The 19985-nt window shown below is 29.4% G+C and overlaps 1 protein-coding gene across 9 annotated transcripts in view; it reads right to left on the bottom strand.

Annotated features, from left to right (window-relative positions):
- Positions 1-19985, bottom strand: part of LOC126742867 (uncharacterized) — a 67224-nt gene that overhangs the window by 24244 nt on the left and 22995 nt on the right. The window contains exon 1 of one of the 9 annotated variants that reach the window (XM_050449703.1): positions 13834-14032. The exons of 3 other annotated variants lie outside the window; for them this stretch is intronic. In XM_050449703.1, coding sequence (XP_050305660.1) covers positions 13834-13966 — 133 coding nt within the window. In that variant the 5' untranslated portion in view covers positions 13967-14032. Of the gene's footprint in view, positions 1-232; positions 381-2068; positions 2406-4458; positions 4677-10120; positions 10288-13059; positions 13294-13833; positions 14033-19985 lie in introns of those variants that run through there. 5 more of the 9 variants (XM_050449697.1, XM_050449702.1, XM_050449698.1 and 2 more) reach the window with 5 other exon arrangements.

Below are 19985 nucleotides of genomic sequence, written 5' to 3'. Positions count from 1 at the left end.
CAAAAAAGGACAGACACAGAGGTTCACATATAGTGTTGAAATTTGAATTTCGCGCCTTAATAAAACTGTCAAATGTTATAGAAATCACAGAAATTCAAACCACGTAATTGGAAAAAAATGATGATGATGATGATGATTAGTTGCTGCATAAATGAACAATTCAATTGTTCGAAATCCTAACAATAAATTCACTTTTGTGATAACGACGTGATGACATATGAAATTTACTAACCTCTTGTGTTCCGATTTTTTAAAATAGGTGTTTTCTTACAATTGTATAGGCCCATTAGGAGCACACAAAACGACAATATTACGCAAATGAGCATTGAACCAACGCCGGTCAAAATAATCAAATCCTCGGGCATTTTTTACAACTTAAACTGATAATTGTTCTCGATATTGAACCGGTAAATACTACAAGCGATCATATTTACATATTAAATTATATGTGTTACTTTTACTCGTCACGAGTCATTTAAGAAAATAAAAAAAACATTACGTCACAAGTACTTTTTTTTTAAATTTATATATAAAGTTTTTGATTATTTTAAGTGGACTTGAAATCATTATACAATGTTTTGAGGTCATTTAAAAATAATTGGGGCGCTTCGTTATTAACTTATTGGCATGACAACAGATTTTTAGAAAATATTCAAATGTAAAATAGGCACAATTTGAGATCTTCCTATATTTATGTTGTCTTTTGTTACATATATAATTTCATTTACATTGAAAATCCCATCGTTTTATCATAAGCCGTTCTCAAGATATTTGTGTTTAAAGGTTTCAATTTGTTTGGGCCACTCTGTATAATATTGAAATGAAAAATCAAATATATGAGAAACTAAAAGAGATAACTATGAAGTGTTTGTGCTTATTTTAATCAGCAATAAAATCTCTATTGTTTTATCCAAGGCTATCGGTTATACAGGGTGGTCCCAATTTTTAAAAAATATTATTGGTGTATTTTTTAAAAATTTTAATAGAAAATTGTTTTCTCTTTTCAACAGTGCAATTTTCATAATTTTATCTTAATCCGTTCTAAAGTTATTCACGTTTGAAGATTGAAAACTTTTTGAGCATCCCTGTATATTATTAAAATAAAAATTAAATATCTCAGGAACTAAAAGAGATAACTATGAAGTGTTTGTGCTTATTTTAATCAGCAATCAAATCTCTATTGTTTTATCCAAGGCTATCGGTTATACAGGGTGGTCCTAATTTTTTTAAAATATTATTGGTGTATTTTTAAAAAATTTTAATAGAAAATTGTTTTCTCTTTTCAACAGTGCAATTTTCATAATTTTATCTTAATCCGTTCTAAAGTTATTCACGTTTGAAGATTTCAAACTTTTTGAGCATCCCTGTATATTATTAAAATAAAAATTAAATATCTCAGAAACTAAAAGAGATAAATATGAAGTGTTTGGGCTCATTTTAGTCAGCAATAAAATCTCTATTGTTTGATCCAAGGCTATCGGTTATACAGGGTGGTCCCAATTTTTTTAAAAAATTATTGGTGTATTTTTTAAAAATTTTAATAGAAAATTGTTTTCTCTTTTCAACAGTGCAATTTCCATAATTTTATCTTAATCCGTTTTAAAATTATTCACGTTTGAAGATTTAAAAATTTGTGGACATCCCTGTATATTATTAAAAGAAAAATTAAATATCTCAGGAACTAAAAGAGATAACTATAAAGTGTTTGGGTTCATTTTAATCAGCAATAAAATCTCTATTGTTATAGCCAAGTAATATGATCCTATCAGCTATACAGGGTGGCGCAAATATGAATAATTAAATCGTTTTTGTTTTTTTTTTCAAATATTCTTGTAAAAAATCGTTTTCCCTTTCCAACAGTGCAATTGCCATAATTTTATCTCAATCCGTTCCAAAGATATTCATATGTAAAGTTCATAGACTTCTTGAACACACCCTATATATTATTAATATTAAAAACGAAATATCTCAGGAACTAAAAGAGATAACTATATAGTGTTTGGGCTTGTTGTGATCAGAAAAAGAAACCCTATTTAAATATGCATGTAACGAATCAAATCAAACACACCTAAGCGAAACATATTACTCTGATGTTCCCTGGTGATCCTTCTCTGTCTCTCATTGGTCCTCCTCACCCTCCTCCTCCCGCTGTTCTTCAATGCCAAACAAATGATACACGTAGAAATGACGGCACAAGTGAGCACACTGCCAACGCCCCAAATAATCACAGTTTCCGGTACCGAAGACATTTCCGTTTTTTTCTCAAATATTGTATAAATCGATATAAAATCTGTCGCGTATACTAAACAACTTTGATGATTGATTCTAATAAATTATCGATGTTCTAATCTAATCAATAGTTACAAAGTATGTATCTCAAGTGAACAATTATTATGGGGGTTGGTATTTTCCGGATCCAGGTCCACTTGAAGTAATTCCGCAGTAGCAATTCCAATAAAATTTTGAACGAATACACCTCGTTTTTCAATGGCATTTAATCGGTCTTTTTTGGTCGAATAGCGACTTTAAACTGACGTCGTTTAAATTGACATGCGGTGACGTTTTAAGGGTGTTAATTAACGTTAAATGGGAACCGTGTGAATTTTTTTATATGCATTAATTTCCGTGTCAACTCGTATGTGGGTGGGGGAAGGGTTTAATCTGATTAGAAGGATGAAAATAGATTTTTTTTGATCGTTTTTAAGTGGGGCTTTTCCCTCGTGAGTATGGTTGGTATTTCATTGTAAAACGCCAGGTGCTATATAATATTTGATATCTCAAAAAGTTACTTTTGGATCGTTTTGATTTTTGTATATGTTTTATACGGGGATGTTTTCTTAATATTCTGATGTTTATTTAATGTTGGTGGGTTAAGTAGTTTTTGAGATATTTCGCTTTAAAGTGAGTCAAAAACCATAAAAGGTACATATTTGAACATTGCTCTACAGTCATGACCAAATGCTCATAACTCAAATTCCAATGAAGATATATATTTAGAAATTGGTACAGATGTTCTTCAAATAATTTTATTGGATACCTATTTTAGCGATTTTCAATTAATATACAGTGTGTTGAAAAAAATGACTATAATTGAAAAAAAAATTTTCAATTTACTCATAACTCAAAAACCAGGGAACCTACAGACTTGAAAATTTGTATGCGAGTTCTTCAATTAAATTCATTAGACACCTATTTCAGCGTTTTTTAAAAAATATACCGGCTGGAAAGAAAAAAATATTTTTTGAAAAATGTATTAATTTTTTTCAAAAAAAAATTGAGAAAATCACCATAACTCAAAGACCAGGGAACCTACAGACTTGAGAATTTGTATGCGAGTTCCTCAATTAAATTCATTAGACACCTATTTCAGCGTTTTTTAAAAAATATACCGGGTGGAGAGAAAAAAAAATTTTTTGAAAAATTTATTAATTTAAAAAAAAAAAAATTGAGAAAATCACCATAACTCAAAAACCAGGGAACCTACAGACTTGAAAATTTGTATGCGAGTTCTTCAATTAAATTCATTAGACACCTATTTCAGCGTTTTTTAAAAAATATACCGGGTGGAGAGAAAAAAATATTTTTTGAAAAATGTATAATTTTTAAGAAAAAAAATTGAGAAAATCACCATAACTCAAAAACCAGAGAACCTACAGACTTGAAAATTTGTATGCAAATTCTCTAATTAAATTCATTAGACACCTATTTCAGCGTTTTTTGAAAAATATACCGGGTGGAGAGAAAAAAATATTTTTTTAAAAATGTATTAATTTTTTTTTTTTTAAATTGAGTAAATCACCATGACTCAAAAACCAGGGACCCTACAGACTTGAAAATTTGTATGCGAGTTCTTCAATTAAATTCTTTAGACATCTGTTTCAGCGATTTTTAATTAATATACAGTGTGTCGAAAAAAATTAAAATATTTGAAAAAAAATTTTTTTTTTGAAAAATCACCACTAAATACTCATAACTCAAAAACCAAAAAAGATACAAACTTGAAAATTTGTACAAATATTCTCCAAATAATTTCATTTGACACCCATTTCAGCGATTATCCATTAATATACACTAACCGGAGAAGAACCAAAATATTTGATTTCTATTTCATCACCCAAACACCCTCATAACTCATAAACTAAAATAGAGACAAATTCAAAAATTTCACCACAGATTCCTTGATTAACAACCTGTTTTCTGGCATCTATTTCACTTAGGAGGCACAAACCATTTATGAGATATTTTACTATAAACCTAACCAGCAACGAGCTTCGAGACTGAATGGGACCACTTCACCACAATCTCCAATATCCCCTTGATCATTTTCAACCTTATAGAAACTGTATAGTGAAAACCTTCCTTTACATTTTAATAATAATTTCATAAGAGGAGCTCAAGTAGTTCTTGAAAGAAATTCCATCATCACTATAGACTCTATATAGTATCCAAGGAACTTACCGAAACTGTACCCCCTAAACATCCGATTTTGCACCAAAACACTTATCCCAGTCAAATGGTGATTGCTGAGCATGTCTTCTTGCAGTCGCACCCTTTTCTGGAAATATCCATAAAGCACCAGCATGATGATGATAAAGAACCAGAAGATCAGGAACATTTCTGCTGCGGTCGACATCACTATTTTCACTTAATTCACTTTAATTGAATGAATGGTGGGTGACCGACGACTAAAGCAGCTTTAAAACGTTTTAATAATAATTTTATGTGTTTACTTACATACAGTGTTGCCCTTATCGTAAACAATAAATAAACTCATTTTTTTTATTTTTGTTATATAGTATATTAAAGTAGTTATTTTTGTATTGCTAATTAATGTTTGTTATTGTCAAGCGGCGATAGTGATAACGTTGTGCAGTACGAGTTTGTTTGGGACAAATGTTGTCTGGTTTATATATATACAAGGTGTAGTTTGGCATTTTTGCTTTTTATAGTAGTTTTTTTAATTAATTTTATTGGAGACCTGTTAGAATAGACCTGATAAGAAATTTAGAAAATTGAAAAATTGACAAAGTATCTATAACTCATAAACCAAAAGAGTTACAAATTTGAAAATTTGTATAAATATTCTCTGGTTAATTTCATTAGACACCTATATCAGGGTTTTTATGTTAATGTACAAAATATTGAGAAAAAATAAAAAATTGGAAAAAAAATATTTTTTTTTCCAAAATCATCACCAAATGCCCATAACTCAAAAACCAAAAAAGATACAAATTTGAAAATTAACACATAAATTCTCCAATCAATTTTATTAGACACCTATTTCAGGGTTTTTCTGTTAGTGTACAAAATATTGAGAAAAAATAAAAAATTGAAAAAAAAATATTTTTTTTTCAAAAATCATCACCAAGTGCCCATAACTCAAAAACCAAAAAAGATACAAATTTGAAAATTAACACATAAATTCTCCAATTAATTTCATTAGACACCTATTTCAGGGTTTTTCTGTTAATGTAAAAAATATTGAGAAAAAATAAAAAATTGGAAAAAAAATATTTTTTTTTCTAAAATCATCACCAAGTGCCCATAACTCAGAAACCAAAAAAGATACAAATTTGAAAATTAACACATAAATTCTCCAATTAATTTTATTAGACACCAATTTCAGGGTTTTTCTGTCAATGTACAAGATATTGAGAAAAAATAAAAAATTGGAAAAAAAATATTTTTTTTTTCCAAAATCATCACCAAGTGCCCATAACTCAAAAACCAAAAAAGATACAAATTTGAAAATTGGCATATAAATTTTCCAATTAATTTCATTAGATACCTATTTCAGGGTTTTTCTGTTAATGTACAAGATATTGAGAAAAAATAAAAAATTGGAAAAAAAATATTTTTTTTTTCCAAAATCATCACCAAGTGCCCATAACTCAAAAACCAAAAAAGATACAAATTTGAAAATTAACACATAAATTCTCCAATCAATTTTAGTAGACACCTATTTCAGGGTTTTTCTGTTAGTGTACAAAATATTAAGAAAAAATAAAAAATTGGAAAAAAAAAAAAATTTTTTTCCAAAATCATCACCAAGTGCCCATAACTCAAAAACCAAAAAAGATACAAATTTGAAAATTAACACGTAAATTCTCCAATTAATTCTATTAGACACCTATTTCAGGGTTTTTCTGTTAATGTACAAAATATTGAGAAAAAATAAAAAATTGAAAAAAAAATTTTTTTTTTCCAAAATCATCACCAAATGCCCATAACTCAAAAACCAAAAAAGATACAAATTTGAAAATTAACACATAAATTCTCCAACTAATTTCATTAGACACCTATTTCAGGGTTTTTCTCTTAATGTACAAAATATTGAGAAAAAATAAAAAATTGAATAAAAAATTTTTTTTTTTCCAAAATCATCACCAAATGCCCATAACTCAAAAACCAAAAAAGATACAAATTTGAAAATTAACACATAAATTCTCCAACTAATTTTATTAGACACCTATTTCAGGGTTTTTCTGTTAGTGTACAAAATATTGAGAAAAAATAAAAAATTGAAAAAAAAATATTTTTTTTCCAAAATCATCGCCAAGTGCCCATAACTCAAAAACCAAAAAAGATACAAATTTGAAAATTGGCATATAAATTTTCCAATTAATTTCATTAGATACCTATTTCAGGGTTTTTCTGTTAATGTACAAGATATTGAGAAAAAATAAAAAATTGGAAAAAAAATATTTTTTTTTCCAAAATCATCACCAAATGCCCATAACTCAAAAACCAAAAAAGATACAAATTTGAAAATTAACACGTAAATTCTCCAATTAATTTTATTAGACACCTATTTCAGGGTTTTTCTGTTAATGTACAAAATATTGAGAAAAAATAAAAAATTGGAAAAAAAATATTTTTTTTTCTAAAATCATCACCAAGTGCCCATAACTCAAAAACCAAAAAAGATACAAATTTGAAAATTAACACATAAATTCTCCAATCAATTTTATTAGACTCCTATTTCAGGGTTTTTCTGTTAATGTACAAAATATTGAGAAAAAATAAAAAATTGGAAAAAAAATATTTTTTTTTCCAAAATCATCACAAAGTGCCCATAACTCAAAAACCAAAAAAGATACAAATTTGAAAATTGGCATATAAATTTTCCAATTAATTTCATTAGATACCTATTTCAGGGTTTTTCTGTTAATGTACAAGATATTGAGAAAAAATAAAAAATTGGAAAAAAAATATTTTTTTTTTCCAAAATCATCACCAAGTGCCCATAACTCAAAAACCAAAAAAGATACAAATTTGAAAATTGGCATATAAATTTTCCAATTAATTTCATTAGATACCTATTTCAGGGTTTTTCTGTTAATGTACAAGATATTGAGAAAAAATAAAAAATTGAAAAAAAAAAGTTTTTTTTTCCAAAATCATCACCAAGAGCCCATAACTCAAAAACCAAAAAAGATACAAATTTGAAAATTAACACATAAATTCTCCAATCAATTTTAGTAGACACCTATTTCAGGGTTTTTCTGTTAGTGTACAAAATATTAAGAAAAAATAAAAAATTGGAAAAAAAAAAAAATTTTTTTCCAAAATCATCACCAAGTGCCCATAACTCAAAAACCAAAAAAGATACAAATTTGAAAATTAACACGTAAATTCTCCAATTAATTCTATTAGACACCTATTTCAGGGTTTTTCTGTTAATGTACAAAATATTGAGAAAAAATAAAAAATTGAAAAAAAAATTTTTTTTTTCCAAAATCATCACCAAATGCCCATAACTCAAAAACCAAAAAAGATACAAATTTGAAAATTAACACATAAATTCTCCAACTAATTTTATTAGACACCTATTTCAGGGTTTTTCTGTTAGTGTACAAAATATTGAGAAAAAATAAAAAATTGGAAAAAAAATATTTTTTTTTTCCAAAATCATCACCAAATGCCCATAACTCAAAAACCAAAAAAGATACAAATTTGAAAATTAACACATAAATTCTCCAACTAATTTCATTAGACACCTATTTCAGGGTTTTTCTCTTAATGTACAAAATATTGAGAAAAAATAAAAAATTGAATAAAAAATTTTTTTTTTTCCAAAATCATCACCAAATGCCCATAACTCAAAAACCAAAAAAGATACAAATTTGAAAATTAACACATAAATTCTCCAATTAATTTTATTAGACACCTATTTCAGGGTTTTTCTGTTAGTGTACAAAATATTGAGAAAAAATAAAAAATTGAAAAAAAAAATTTTTTTTTTCAAAATCATGACCAAATGCCCATAACTCAAAAACCAAAAAAGATACAAATTTGAAAATTAACACATAAATTCTCCAATTAATTTTATTAGACACCTATTTCAGGTTTTTTCTGTTAATGTACAAAATATTGAGAAAAAATAAAAAATTGAATAAAAAATATTTTTTTTTCCAAAACCATCACCAAATGCCCATAACTCAAAAACCAAAAAAGATACAAATTTGAAAATTAACACACAAATTCTCCAATTAATTTTATTAGACACCTATTTCAGGGTTTTTCTGTTAGTGTACAAAATATTGAGAAAAAATAAAAAATTGAAAAAAAATATTTTTTTTTTCAAAATCATGACCAAATGCCCATAACTCAAAAACCAAAAAAGATACAAATTTGAAAATTAACACATAAATTCTCCAATTAATTTTATTAGACACCTATTTCAGGTTTTTTCTGTTAATGTACAAAATATTGAGAAAAAATAAAAAATTGAATAAAAAATATTTTTTTTTCCAAAACCATCACCAAATGCCCATAACTCAAAAACCAAAAAAGATACAAATTTGAAAATTAACACACAAATTCTCCAATTAATTTTATTAGACACCTATTTCAGGGTTTTTCTGTTAATGTACAGAATATTGAGAAAAAATTAAAAATTTGAAAAAAAATTGTTTTTTTTCAAAATCATGACCAAATGCCCATAACTCAAAAACCAAAAAAGATACAAATTTGAAAATTAACACATAAATTCTCCAATTAATTTTATTAGACACCTATTTCAGGGTTTTTCTGTTAGTGTACAAAATATTGAGAAAAAATAAAAAATTGCAAAAAAAAAAATTTTTTTCCAAAATCATCACCAAGTGCCCATAACTCAAAAACCAAAAAAAATACAAATTTGAAAATTGGCATATAAATTCTCCAATTAATTTCATTAGACACCTATTTCAGGGTTTTTCTGTTAATGTACAAAATATTGAGAAAAAATAAAAAATTGGACAAAAAAATTTTTTTTTTCCAACATCATCACCAAATGTTCATAACTCAAAAATCAAAAAAGATACAAATTTGAAAATTAACACGTAAATTCTCCAATCAATTTTATTAGACACCTATTTCAGGGTTTTTCTGTTAGTGTACAAAATATTGAGAAAAAATAAAAAATTGGAAAAAAAATATTTTTTTTCCAAAATCATCACCAAGTGCCCATAACTCAAAAACCAAAAAAGTTACAAATTTGAAAATTGGAATATAAATTCTCCAATCAATTTTATTAGACACCTATTTCAGGGTTTTTCTGTTAATGTACAAGATATTGAGAAAAAATAAAAAATTGGAAAAAAAATATTTTTTTTTTCCAAAATCATCACCAAGTGCCCATAACTCAAAAGCCAAAAAAGATACAAATTTGAAAATTAACATATAAATTCTCCAATTAATTTCATTAGACACCTATTTCAGGGTTTTTCTGTTAATGTACAAAATATTGAGAAAAAATGAAAAATCATCACCCAGTCCCAAGAAACAAATTCCTTGACTAATTTCATTCGACCGCTGTTTCAACGTATTTTAATTAATATACAGGGTATAACCAAAAATTATAAAATTTGAAAAAAAAATCACTAATTAATTAGACATCTATTTCATTAAACAAAATACCGTGTTGTCAATATTAGTTCTCCGAGGAAATCTTATAGAAACTTGACAACACCGTCATAGGTTAAATACCCATCAAGGTGATTCCCTAATGTTTGATTATGCATCGAATTAACTAGTGATTTTCTTTAATAATTCACAAGTAGTTTATGTGCATTTCGTCATAAATTGCACTTGATTTAATTTATTTGATAGTGAGTATACCATAATCAAAACTTACACCTTGACTGTAACTCGAAACTGATCCCGACCTTCTTGTAACAATATTTCCGGGTCTCGTGGCACTTTTTAATAAAATAACAAAACAGGAAAATGAAAATTATTAGGCCGGGCAGGAACACGAACACCTCCATGTTGGACGATGTTCTACATACTTGAATTTTCGCGAAAGCATTATACTAAAGCGGTCCTATATAATAGTAACCACGATAAGATAAAATAGCAATTTTTGTGATAATTCTTAGTGCGGTTTTATGGTCTAGCAGCGATAAAAGTTGAAAAATGTCACCTTCAATGGTGAAAATTTCCTTTGGATGTTATTTTATTGAACTCATTGTTCAGTCTAGACTGTTTGATAACGTGCCAAACAAATGACTCTTCAACGCAATTAAATGGCCGCCATTTTGATTTTGTGACGTCACATTTTAATTGTTATCCAAGATGGCGTCCATTTTTGACCACGACATTTAAATACACACAATAAAAGTGTGTGTTTTATTAGGTAGATCCATCGATGCAATAAACTGATCATTTATATCGATAATAACAAATTAATTAAACAATAAAAAGATCATTTACACAAACGACAATAAAAGTCACAATATTTTTATCCCGCTCATAAATTATTGTTGTTTTTTTTTTTAATTGTTTGTTTGGTGCAACAGAGGTGGGTATATGTTAGAAGATAATGAATGTTCAACTGTTTATATCTTGCAAAGTTTTCTTTTACGTCCAATAATTTTGGATGCTATGATCCTTTAAATTTAGAAAAGGGGAGATATTCAACTGTTCATATCTTGAAAACAGTTGAAGCAAAGTAGGTCATGTGACCTATCATATTTCTTGGAATTTTATGTAGAATTCAAATATGTAATAATATATAGGGTGTCCCATTTAAGATACCGGAGTTTTGATTATTTTCAAAAAAAATATCAAGATTTTTTTATTTAAATTTTTGTCATCAAATAGGCCTTAAGAAACTAGTATAGGAAACTGAAAACCGTTTTTCTCTATGTCCAATAGTTTTGATGCTATGATCCCTTAAAGTAAGAAAAGGGCTGATATTCAACTGTTCATATCTTCAGAACAGTTGAAGCAAAGTAGGTCATGTGACCTATCATATTTCTTGGAATTTTATGTAGAATTCAAATATGTAATAATATATAGGGTGTCACATTTAAGATACCGGAGTTTTGATTATTTTCAAAAAAAATATCAAGATTTTTACAATTAAATTTTTGTCATCAAATAGGTCTTAAAAAACTAGTATAGGAAACTGAAAATCGTTTTTCTCTATGTCCAATAGTTTTGATGCTATGATCCCTTAAAGTAAGAAAAGGGCTGATATTCAACTGTTCATATCTTCAGAACAGTTGAAGCAAAGTAGGTCATGTGACCTATCATATTTCTTGGAATTTTATGTAGAATTCAAATATGTAATAATATATAGGGTGTCACATTTAAGATACCGGAGTTTTGATTATTTTCAAAAAAAATATCAAGATTTTTACAATTAAATTTTTGTCATCAAATAGGTCTTAAAAAACTAGTATAGGAAACTGAAAATCGTTTTTCTCTATGTCCAATAGTTTTGATGCTATGATCCCTTAAAGTAAGAAAAGGGCTGATATTCAACTGTTCATATCTTCAGAACAGTTGAAGCAAAGTAGGTCATGTGACCTATCATATTTCTTGGAATTTTATGTAGAATTCAAATATGTAATAATATATAGGGTGTCCCATTTAAGATACCGGAGTTTTGATTATTTTCAAAAAAAATATCAAGATTTTTTTATTTAAATTTTTGTCATCAAATAGGCCTTAAGAAACTAGTATAGGAAAGTGAAAACCGTTTTCCTCTACGTCCAATAGTTTTGATGCTATGATCCCTTAAAGTAAGAAAAGGGGTGATATTCAACTGTTCATATCTTCAGAACAGTTGAAGTAAAGTAGGTCATGTGACCTATCATATTTCTTGGAATTTTATGTAGACTTCAAATATGTAATAATATATAGGGTGTCCCATTTAAGATACCGGAGTTTTGATTATTTTCAAAAAAAATATCAAGATTTTTTATTTAAATTTTTGTCATCAAATAGACCTTAAAAAACTAGTATAGGAAACTGAAAACCATTTTCCTCTACGTCTAATAGCTTAGATGCTATGATCCGTTAAATTAAGAAAAGGGCTGATATTCAACTGTTCATATCTTGAAAACAGTTGAAGCAAAGTATGTCATGTGACCTATCATATTTCTTGGAATTTTATGTAGAATTCAAATGTGTAATAATATATAGGGTGTCCCATTTAAGATAACGAAGTTTTGACTATTTTCAAAAAAAATATCAAGATTTTTTTATTTAAATTTTTATCATCAAATAGGCCTTAAAAAACTAGTATAGGAAAGTGAAAACCGTTTTCCTCTGCGTTCAGTAGTTTTGATTCAATAGGCGGAGATTTTCAACTGTTGATATCTCGAAAGTTGTTTTTTGAAAGTATAACATGTGACCCTTCATAATTCTTGGAATTTTATCAAGAATCTAAAAGTGTAATAATATATACTCTAAGCGAAAGACAATGACTTTTCAACTGCCTAGAACAAGGAGAAAATTACTGTTTTAGTGCTTGAGAGAAAGACAGAGAAGCAGACTTCGACTGCGTAGAATAAACAGAGAAATACTTTTTAACTTCCTGGAAGAAAGAAAGAGTCAGCTGCAACGTCATTGGAATAATTAAAGAGGGAAAGAGAACCTGGAATTTTAAGTTACCTGATTGATCATAAGATATACTTTCCTTCAAGATATACAGCAGTTAAATATGTCGATTTCAACTCTTGAACCGTAGCATGCGACCCATTAAATTTCACATAGAATTAATCCACAACTTGCAATTGATCGACTAAAATCAAGCTAAAATGTCCAGAAATATGAAAAACTTACAATAATCAACAAACTCGACTTCCCTCCTCTGATTGCCGGTATTGCTAGTTCTTTGTCTTCTGGAGCTCCTCCTCCTCCTCCCCATCTTTTCTTCCTTACAGGTCATCCTTATAATAACTGCCAACCCCAGCAAGATCATAAACACTGTGGACAAATACACGTAGGCGGCCACCTCCATTTTATCCAACCACCAAGAGAGACTCACCCGAAAACCGCCAATGACTAAACTCGATAAGATAATAACCGAGGATCGATCGATTTGCAATAAAGATCAGATAAACCCGATGTGCCAGGGGGGCTTAACGTTATTGTTTATGGCGGATTTAAACATTATGATATGGGAGCGTTTTGAGGATTAAAAAGTTGTTTTAAATGGAGCGATGAGTATGTTAAAAATTAGCCAAAAAAAGCAGTGGGAAAAAAAAAACACAAAACGTCGTTTTCCGGTTGTCATTGTTTGTTGAGATTTAGGCACTTGAAGTATGAAGGATTTGCCTTATATAAAAAAATGATAAGAAATCAAGATAATTGGTTAAAAAAATTGTATTTTTATAACCGTTTGTGGTGTAATGTAAACTAAGGAAATAAACCTACAATTATTTTTTTTCCAAATACGCCACTGGATGCCTCGAACACACCCATTGCTATGATAAAGTTCCTAAGCGGACCAATTAGAAACAAGTGGAGGCGGAGTCACCATAGGCGTACCAAGAACTCTTGAAGTGTAATAACATAAGCTTATATATGTATACATAAAAAAAAATATACTCCTACCTTTGTGTTGTCTATTAGTAAGAACACTGCAACCACGAATGCTACCGAACAAGGCTAAAGCAACGAAAATGGAAAAAAACAAAACAATTACCGACAAATTAAAACTTAAAAATTTCCAATAATCCGGATCCATTGCTTGGAATTTCCAAGAAAAAAAATTTGGATAAAATATAATCACGCCACCGCAAGTCACACGTCTCGCCACGACGACAATGACGAAAGTCTGATATCGTTGATTAAAATCATAAAATGACTGTCATGTTTGCTCTTGTTAAATATTTTCGTTGCAAAATGGTTTTTATGAAAATATTGCGCGTGGCAGTGAGGTTAGTAGAGGTGACCCCTTGATAAAACGATAAATAAACTCAAAAAATTGGTATGCTGTCTATATTACTATCATATCTATATACTATCATAACGAACTGAGCAATTATGCCAATGTTATAACCTCAGATATTAGTCCGATTGAGTATTATTCTGATGAAAATGATCTACTGAACTTCATTCATATAAACATTCGCAGCGCTGGTAGAAACTTTGAAGAGTTTTTGGTATTTGTTGAAAGCCTGGGTTGCACCTTTGATATCATTTTATTAACCGAAACTTGGAAAATTACCTGCTTGGATATTTTTAAAATTTTAAATTATGAGGTATTTTATTCTGAAGGAAGGTTTAATCAAAACGATGGAGTGCTTGTCTATGTCAGAAAGGGTATATTGGTGGAAAATGTTGTTAATATCAAATATAATGAAGTAACCTTTACACATCTTAATTTTAAATTTAAGGAAAACAAATATCAAATATTTGCTCTATATAAATCACCTGCATCGGATACCACTGCTTTTTTAAATGACCTAAACCATTTATTATTGCAATACAAAAATAATGAAGCCATTTGTATTTTTGGGGGAGATATAAACTTAAATTTGCTTAGCGAAAATGTAACAATAAATAACTATAAAAATATTTTAACTGAAAATGGTTTTCTTAGTTATATAAATAGACCTACTAGAGTAACATCAGATTGTGAATCCTGTATTGACCACTTTTTTATCTACTGTCCCAACAAAATAAAAAATAAATTGACCTTTTTACCATTTATACTAAAGAGTGATGTAACGGATCATTTTCCTATTGCACTGAAACTACAAAAAATTGATAACAATTCAAAAAAATCATGCGATAAAACTTTTGTTATATCTATAGACTATAATAAATTAAATAAAACTCTGGAAGAGGCAAACTGGGAAGTTGTTTACGATAAAGACCAAAGCGAGGAGACATATGAACTTTTTCAAAATATAATAAAAAATGCTATACAATTGGCAAGTACAAAGGTAAATTTTACATCAAAAAATAAAAAACTAAAACCCTGGATCACATCTGGTTTAATTAATTCCATCCGACACCGAGACAAATTAAAAATATCTTATCTAAAAAATAAAAATAATATAACTCTGTTGAATGAGTATAAGAGTTACCGTAATATTTTAAATATGCTAATAAAACAAACAAAAAACTCGTACTTTCAAAAAAAGTTTAATGAAACTAAACAAAATCCTAAAAAAATGTGGAAAATTATAAATGAGGAACTGAATACTAATCAAAATATGAATAAAAACAAAATATCACTTAGATGTGAAAATAACACGATTCAATCTGATAAAAAAGATGTAGCAAATATTTTTAATACATTTTTTATAAACGTAGGAAAAACAATGTCAAGTAAATTAAATTGTAATAAAAAAAATAAGTTTTCCCGCTTAAATTGTACCACTATGTTTTTAACGCCTATTACTGAGGATGAAGTTCTAAAAAATATAAATGCTCTAAAAAACTATTCTGCACCGGGGTTAGATGGATTAAAGAGTACCTTACTTAAGCAAATACGGAATAATATTGCAAAACCCTTGACCCATGTTTTTAATTGTATTATTTTAACAGGAATAATTCCGAATGAATTGAAGAAGTCAGTGGTTGTTCCGATATATAAGGGAAATGACGTGTGTTCTCCAGGCAACTATCGCCCAATATCACTTATTAGTAATATAGCAAAAATACTTGAAGCTTGTATACGCATTAGGTTTTCAAAACACTTACAGAAAAACAACATTTTATCTCCCAACCAATATGGTTTTAGAGAGGGTAAGTCAACTGAAGAGGCACTATTTGAGGTAACAAATCATATTTGTAAAACTATTGAAAAAAATCAAAAACCGTTAGCTATATTTTTAGATTTGGCTAAAGCCTTCGACTCGGTATCACACGATATTCTACTTGATAAATTAGACGACTACGGGATAAGGGGATTAAGCTGGACTCTTATAAAAAATTATCTTACTGAAAGAAAGCAATGTGTTAGGGTGGAGGATGAGTATAGTGTTTTTGAAACAATAAATTGTGGTGTTCCACAAGGTACTGTACTGGGGCCTCTTCTATTCACCCTCTACATCAATGAACTTCTTTTTCTTAGTACATCTGGAAAACTTGTATCATACGCGGACGACACTGTTTTGTTGGTAAAGGGTGATAACTGGGCGAATGCTGTGGAGAGAGCAACTTCAGATTTTGCAATGGTTCGTCGGTGGCTGGAAGAAAATCGTTTAGCAGTAAATATTGAAAAAACAAAATTTATGAGTTTTAGCATTCTCGATAACCATCAAATTAATACAGATGTACTAAAAATACACACATATCAGTGCATATTAAAGGAGAAGCCATGTGCTTGCATGGAAACCTTAAGTAGGACTCCATGTATAAAGTATTTGGGTATTTTTATCGATCAAAATATTAAATGGGAAAAACATATAGAAAGTATTAATATAAAAATTCGTAAACTAATTTTTAAATTTTATCATCTTAGAAATTGTATGCCTCTCCACATTTTAAAAATGTTATATACATCCTTGGCTGAATCAGTCATTAGATATGGAATATCAATATGGGGAGGATCATTTGCCAGTACCATAAATATTTTAAACATTACTCAAAAATACCTTTTACGAGTAATTTTAAGAAAACATCCCAGATACTCCTCAAACCGTTTATACCAAGAAGCGCGCGTTTTTACAATACAGCAAATGTATGCTAAGTCAGTGCTAATGTTTGTCTATAAATATCCTGATTTGCGGCGACCGATAGAGAACTTGGGTTGCTATACTAGAAGCCAAGCAGTGCATTCTGTTAGTGTGCCTTTTCTGACAAGAGCGACTACTCAAAGGTTTTTAACATACCTTGGCCCAAAATTTTTTAACCTTCTTCCAAGTAGTATTAGAGAAGTTCGAAATATTCATATGTTTAGTAGAGAAATAAATAGGTTGCTTCATGAAAACTTTGAAGTTTTTGCTACGGTGTTGCGTAGATAATTATTTGTTTGCAAATTAAATATAGGGTATATGCAGCTTTATCAGTATATTTGTGGTTAAGGTCTGTTATTCTGACTAGGGCGATTTAAATCATTAGTTCATTTAATCATTATTTTGGTTTATTCTTTGGTTTTAATATAGTTAGTATATAGTATAATATAGTATATAGTATATTGGTATATTTGGTATATAGTATATAACTTCAAGTGAATTGTGAATTATATATATTATCTTCTTAATTACTTTTGTTTTGTACACACACAGATTCTAATCTAGGTGTACATCTATTTATACTTTTGTGAGTTTTGTAAAATTATTGTAAATTATTGTAAATAAATTTGATTTGAAAATTTGATATTAGAAAGAGTATGTACTTTAAACCCCTAAATTGGCATAAATGTTTATCTGACATCCAGAAATCATTTACGATCGCTGTGAAATTATGCCTCTCGTCTGTATTTGGATTAAATACGTTGGAAAAGTATCAATTCCAGACAATCCAGAATGTTCCTGGAAGGTGAGATGCGGTAGAATGTGAAAAAGTGGACTTTTAACCCTTAAATCGACATATATGTTTATCTGACATCCAGAAATCATTTTCGATCGCTATAAAATTATGTCTCTCGTCTGTAGTTATATTAAAGACGGTGGAAAAGTAACAATTCCAGACGATCCAGGATGTTCCTGGAAGGTGAGATGCGGTAGAAAGTGAAAAAGTGGACTTTTAACCCTTAAATCGACATATGTGTTTATCTGACATCCAGAAATCATTTTCGATCGCTATAAAATTATGTCTCTCGTCTGTAGTTATATTAAAGACGGTGGAAAAGTAACAATTCCAGACGATCCAGGATGTTCCTGGAAGGTGAGATGCGGTAGAAAGTGAAAAAGTGGACTTTTAACCCTTAAATCGACATATGTGTTTATCTGACATCCAGAAATCATTTACGATCACTATAAAATTATGTCTCTCGTCTGTAGTTATATTAAAGATGTTGGAAAAGTAACAATTCCAGACGATCCAGGATGTTCCTGGAAGGTGAGATGCGGTAGAAAGTGAAAAAGTGGACTTTTAACCCTTAAATCGACATATATGTTTAACTGGCATCCAGAAATCATTTACGATCGCTATGAAATTATGCATCTCGTCTGTATTTGGATTACATACGTTGGAAAAGTAACAATTTCAGATGATCCAGAATGTTCCTGGAAGGTGAGATGCGGTAGAAAGTGAGAAAGTGGACTTTTAACCCTTAAATCGACATATATGTCTATCTGACATCCAGTAATCATTTACGATCGCTATGAAATTATGCATCTCGTCTGTATTTGGATTACATACGTTGGAAAAGTAACAATTTCAGATGATCCAGAATGTTCCTGGAAGGTGAGATGCGGTAGAAAGTGAGAAAGTGGACTTTTAACCCTTAAATCGACATATATGTTTAACTGGCATCCAGAAATCATTTTCGATCGCTACAAAATTATGCCTCTCGTCTGTATTCGGATTAAATACGTTGGAAAAGTGACATTTCCAGACGATCCAGGATGTTCCTGGAAGGTGAGATGCGGTAGAAAGTGAAAAAGTGGACTTTTAACCCTTAAATCGACATATATGTCTATCTGACATCCAGTAATCATTTACGATCGCTATGAAATTATGCATCTCGTCTGTATTTGGATTACATACGTTGGAAAAGTAACAATTTCAGATGATCCAGAATGTTCCTGGAAGGTGAGATGCGGTAGAAAGTGAGAAAGTGGACTTTTAACCCTTAAATCGACATATATGTCTATCTGACATCCAGTAATCATTTACGATCGCTATGAAATTATGCATCTCGTCTGTATTTGGATTACATACGTTGGAAAAGTAACAATTTCAGATGATCCAGAATGTTCCTGGAAGGTGAGATGCGGTAGAAAGTGAGAAAGTGGACTTTTAACCCTTAAATCGACATATATGTCTATCTGACATCCAGTAATCATTTACGATCGCTATGAAATTATGCATCTCGTCTGTATTTGGATTACATACGTTGGAAAAGTAACAATTTCAGATGATCCAGAATGTTCCTGGAAGGTGAGATGCGGTAGAAAGTGAGAAAGTGGACTTTTAACCCTTAAATCGACATATATGTTTATCTGACATCCAGAAATCATTTACGATCGCTATGAAATTATGCATCTCGTCTGTATTTGGATTAAATACGTTGGAAAAGTAACAATTCCAGATGATCCAGAATGTTCCTGGAAAGTGAGATGCGGTAGAAAGTGAGAAAGTGGACTTTTAACCCTTAAATCGACATATATGTTTAACTGGCATCCAGAAATCATTTACGATCACTATGAAATTATGCCTCTCGTCTGTATTTGGATTAAATACGTTGAAAAAGTGTCAATTCCAGATGATCCAGAATGTTCCTGGAAGGTGAGATGCGGTAGAAAGTGAGAAAGTGGACTTTTAACCCTTAAATCGACATATATGTTCATCTGACATCCAGAAATCATTTACGATCGCTATGAAATCATGCCTCTCGTCTGTATTTGGATTAAATACGTTGGAAAAGTATCAATTCCAGACGATCCAGAATGTTCCTGGAAGGTGAGATGCGGTAGAAAGTGAAAAAGTGGACTTTTAACCCTTAAATCGACATATATGTTTATCTGACATTCAGAAATCATTTACGATCACTATGAAATTATGCCTTTCGTCTGTATTCGGATTAAATACGTTGGAAAAGTGTCAATTTCAGATGATCCAGAATGTTCCTGGAAGGTGAGATG

The sequence above is a fragment of the Anthonomus grandis genome, chromosome 12, assembly GCF_022605725.1.
Source record: "Anthonomus grandis grandis chromosome 12, icAntGran1.3, whole genome shotgun sequence".
Taxonomy (NCBI): Eukaryota; Metazoa; Arthropoda; class Insecta; order Coleoptera; family Curculionidae; genus Anthonomus; species Anthonomus grandis.
The sequence above is the reverse complement of the archived record's forward strand: the minus strand, read 5'-3'. Positions and strand labels throughout refer to the sequence as shown.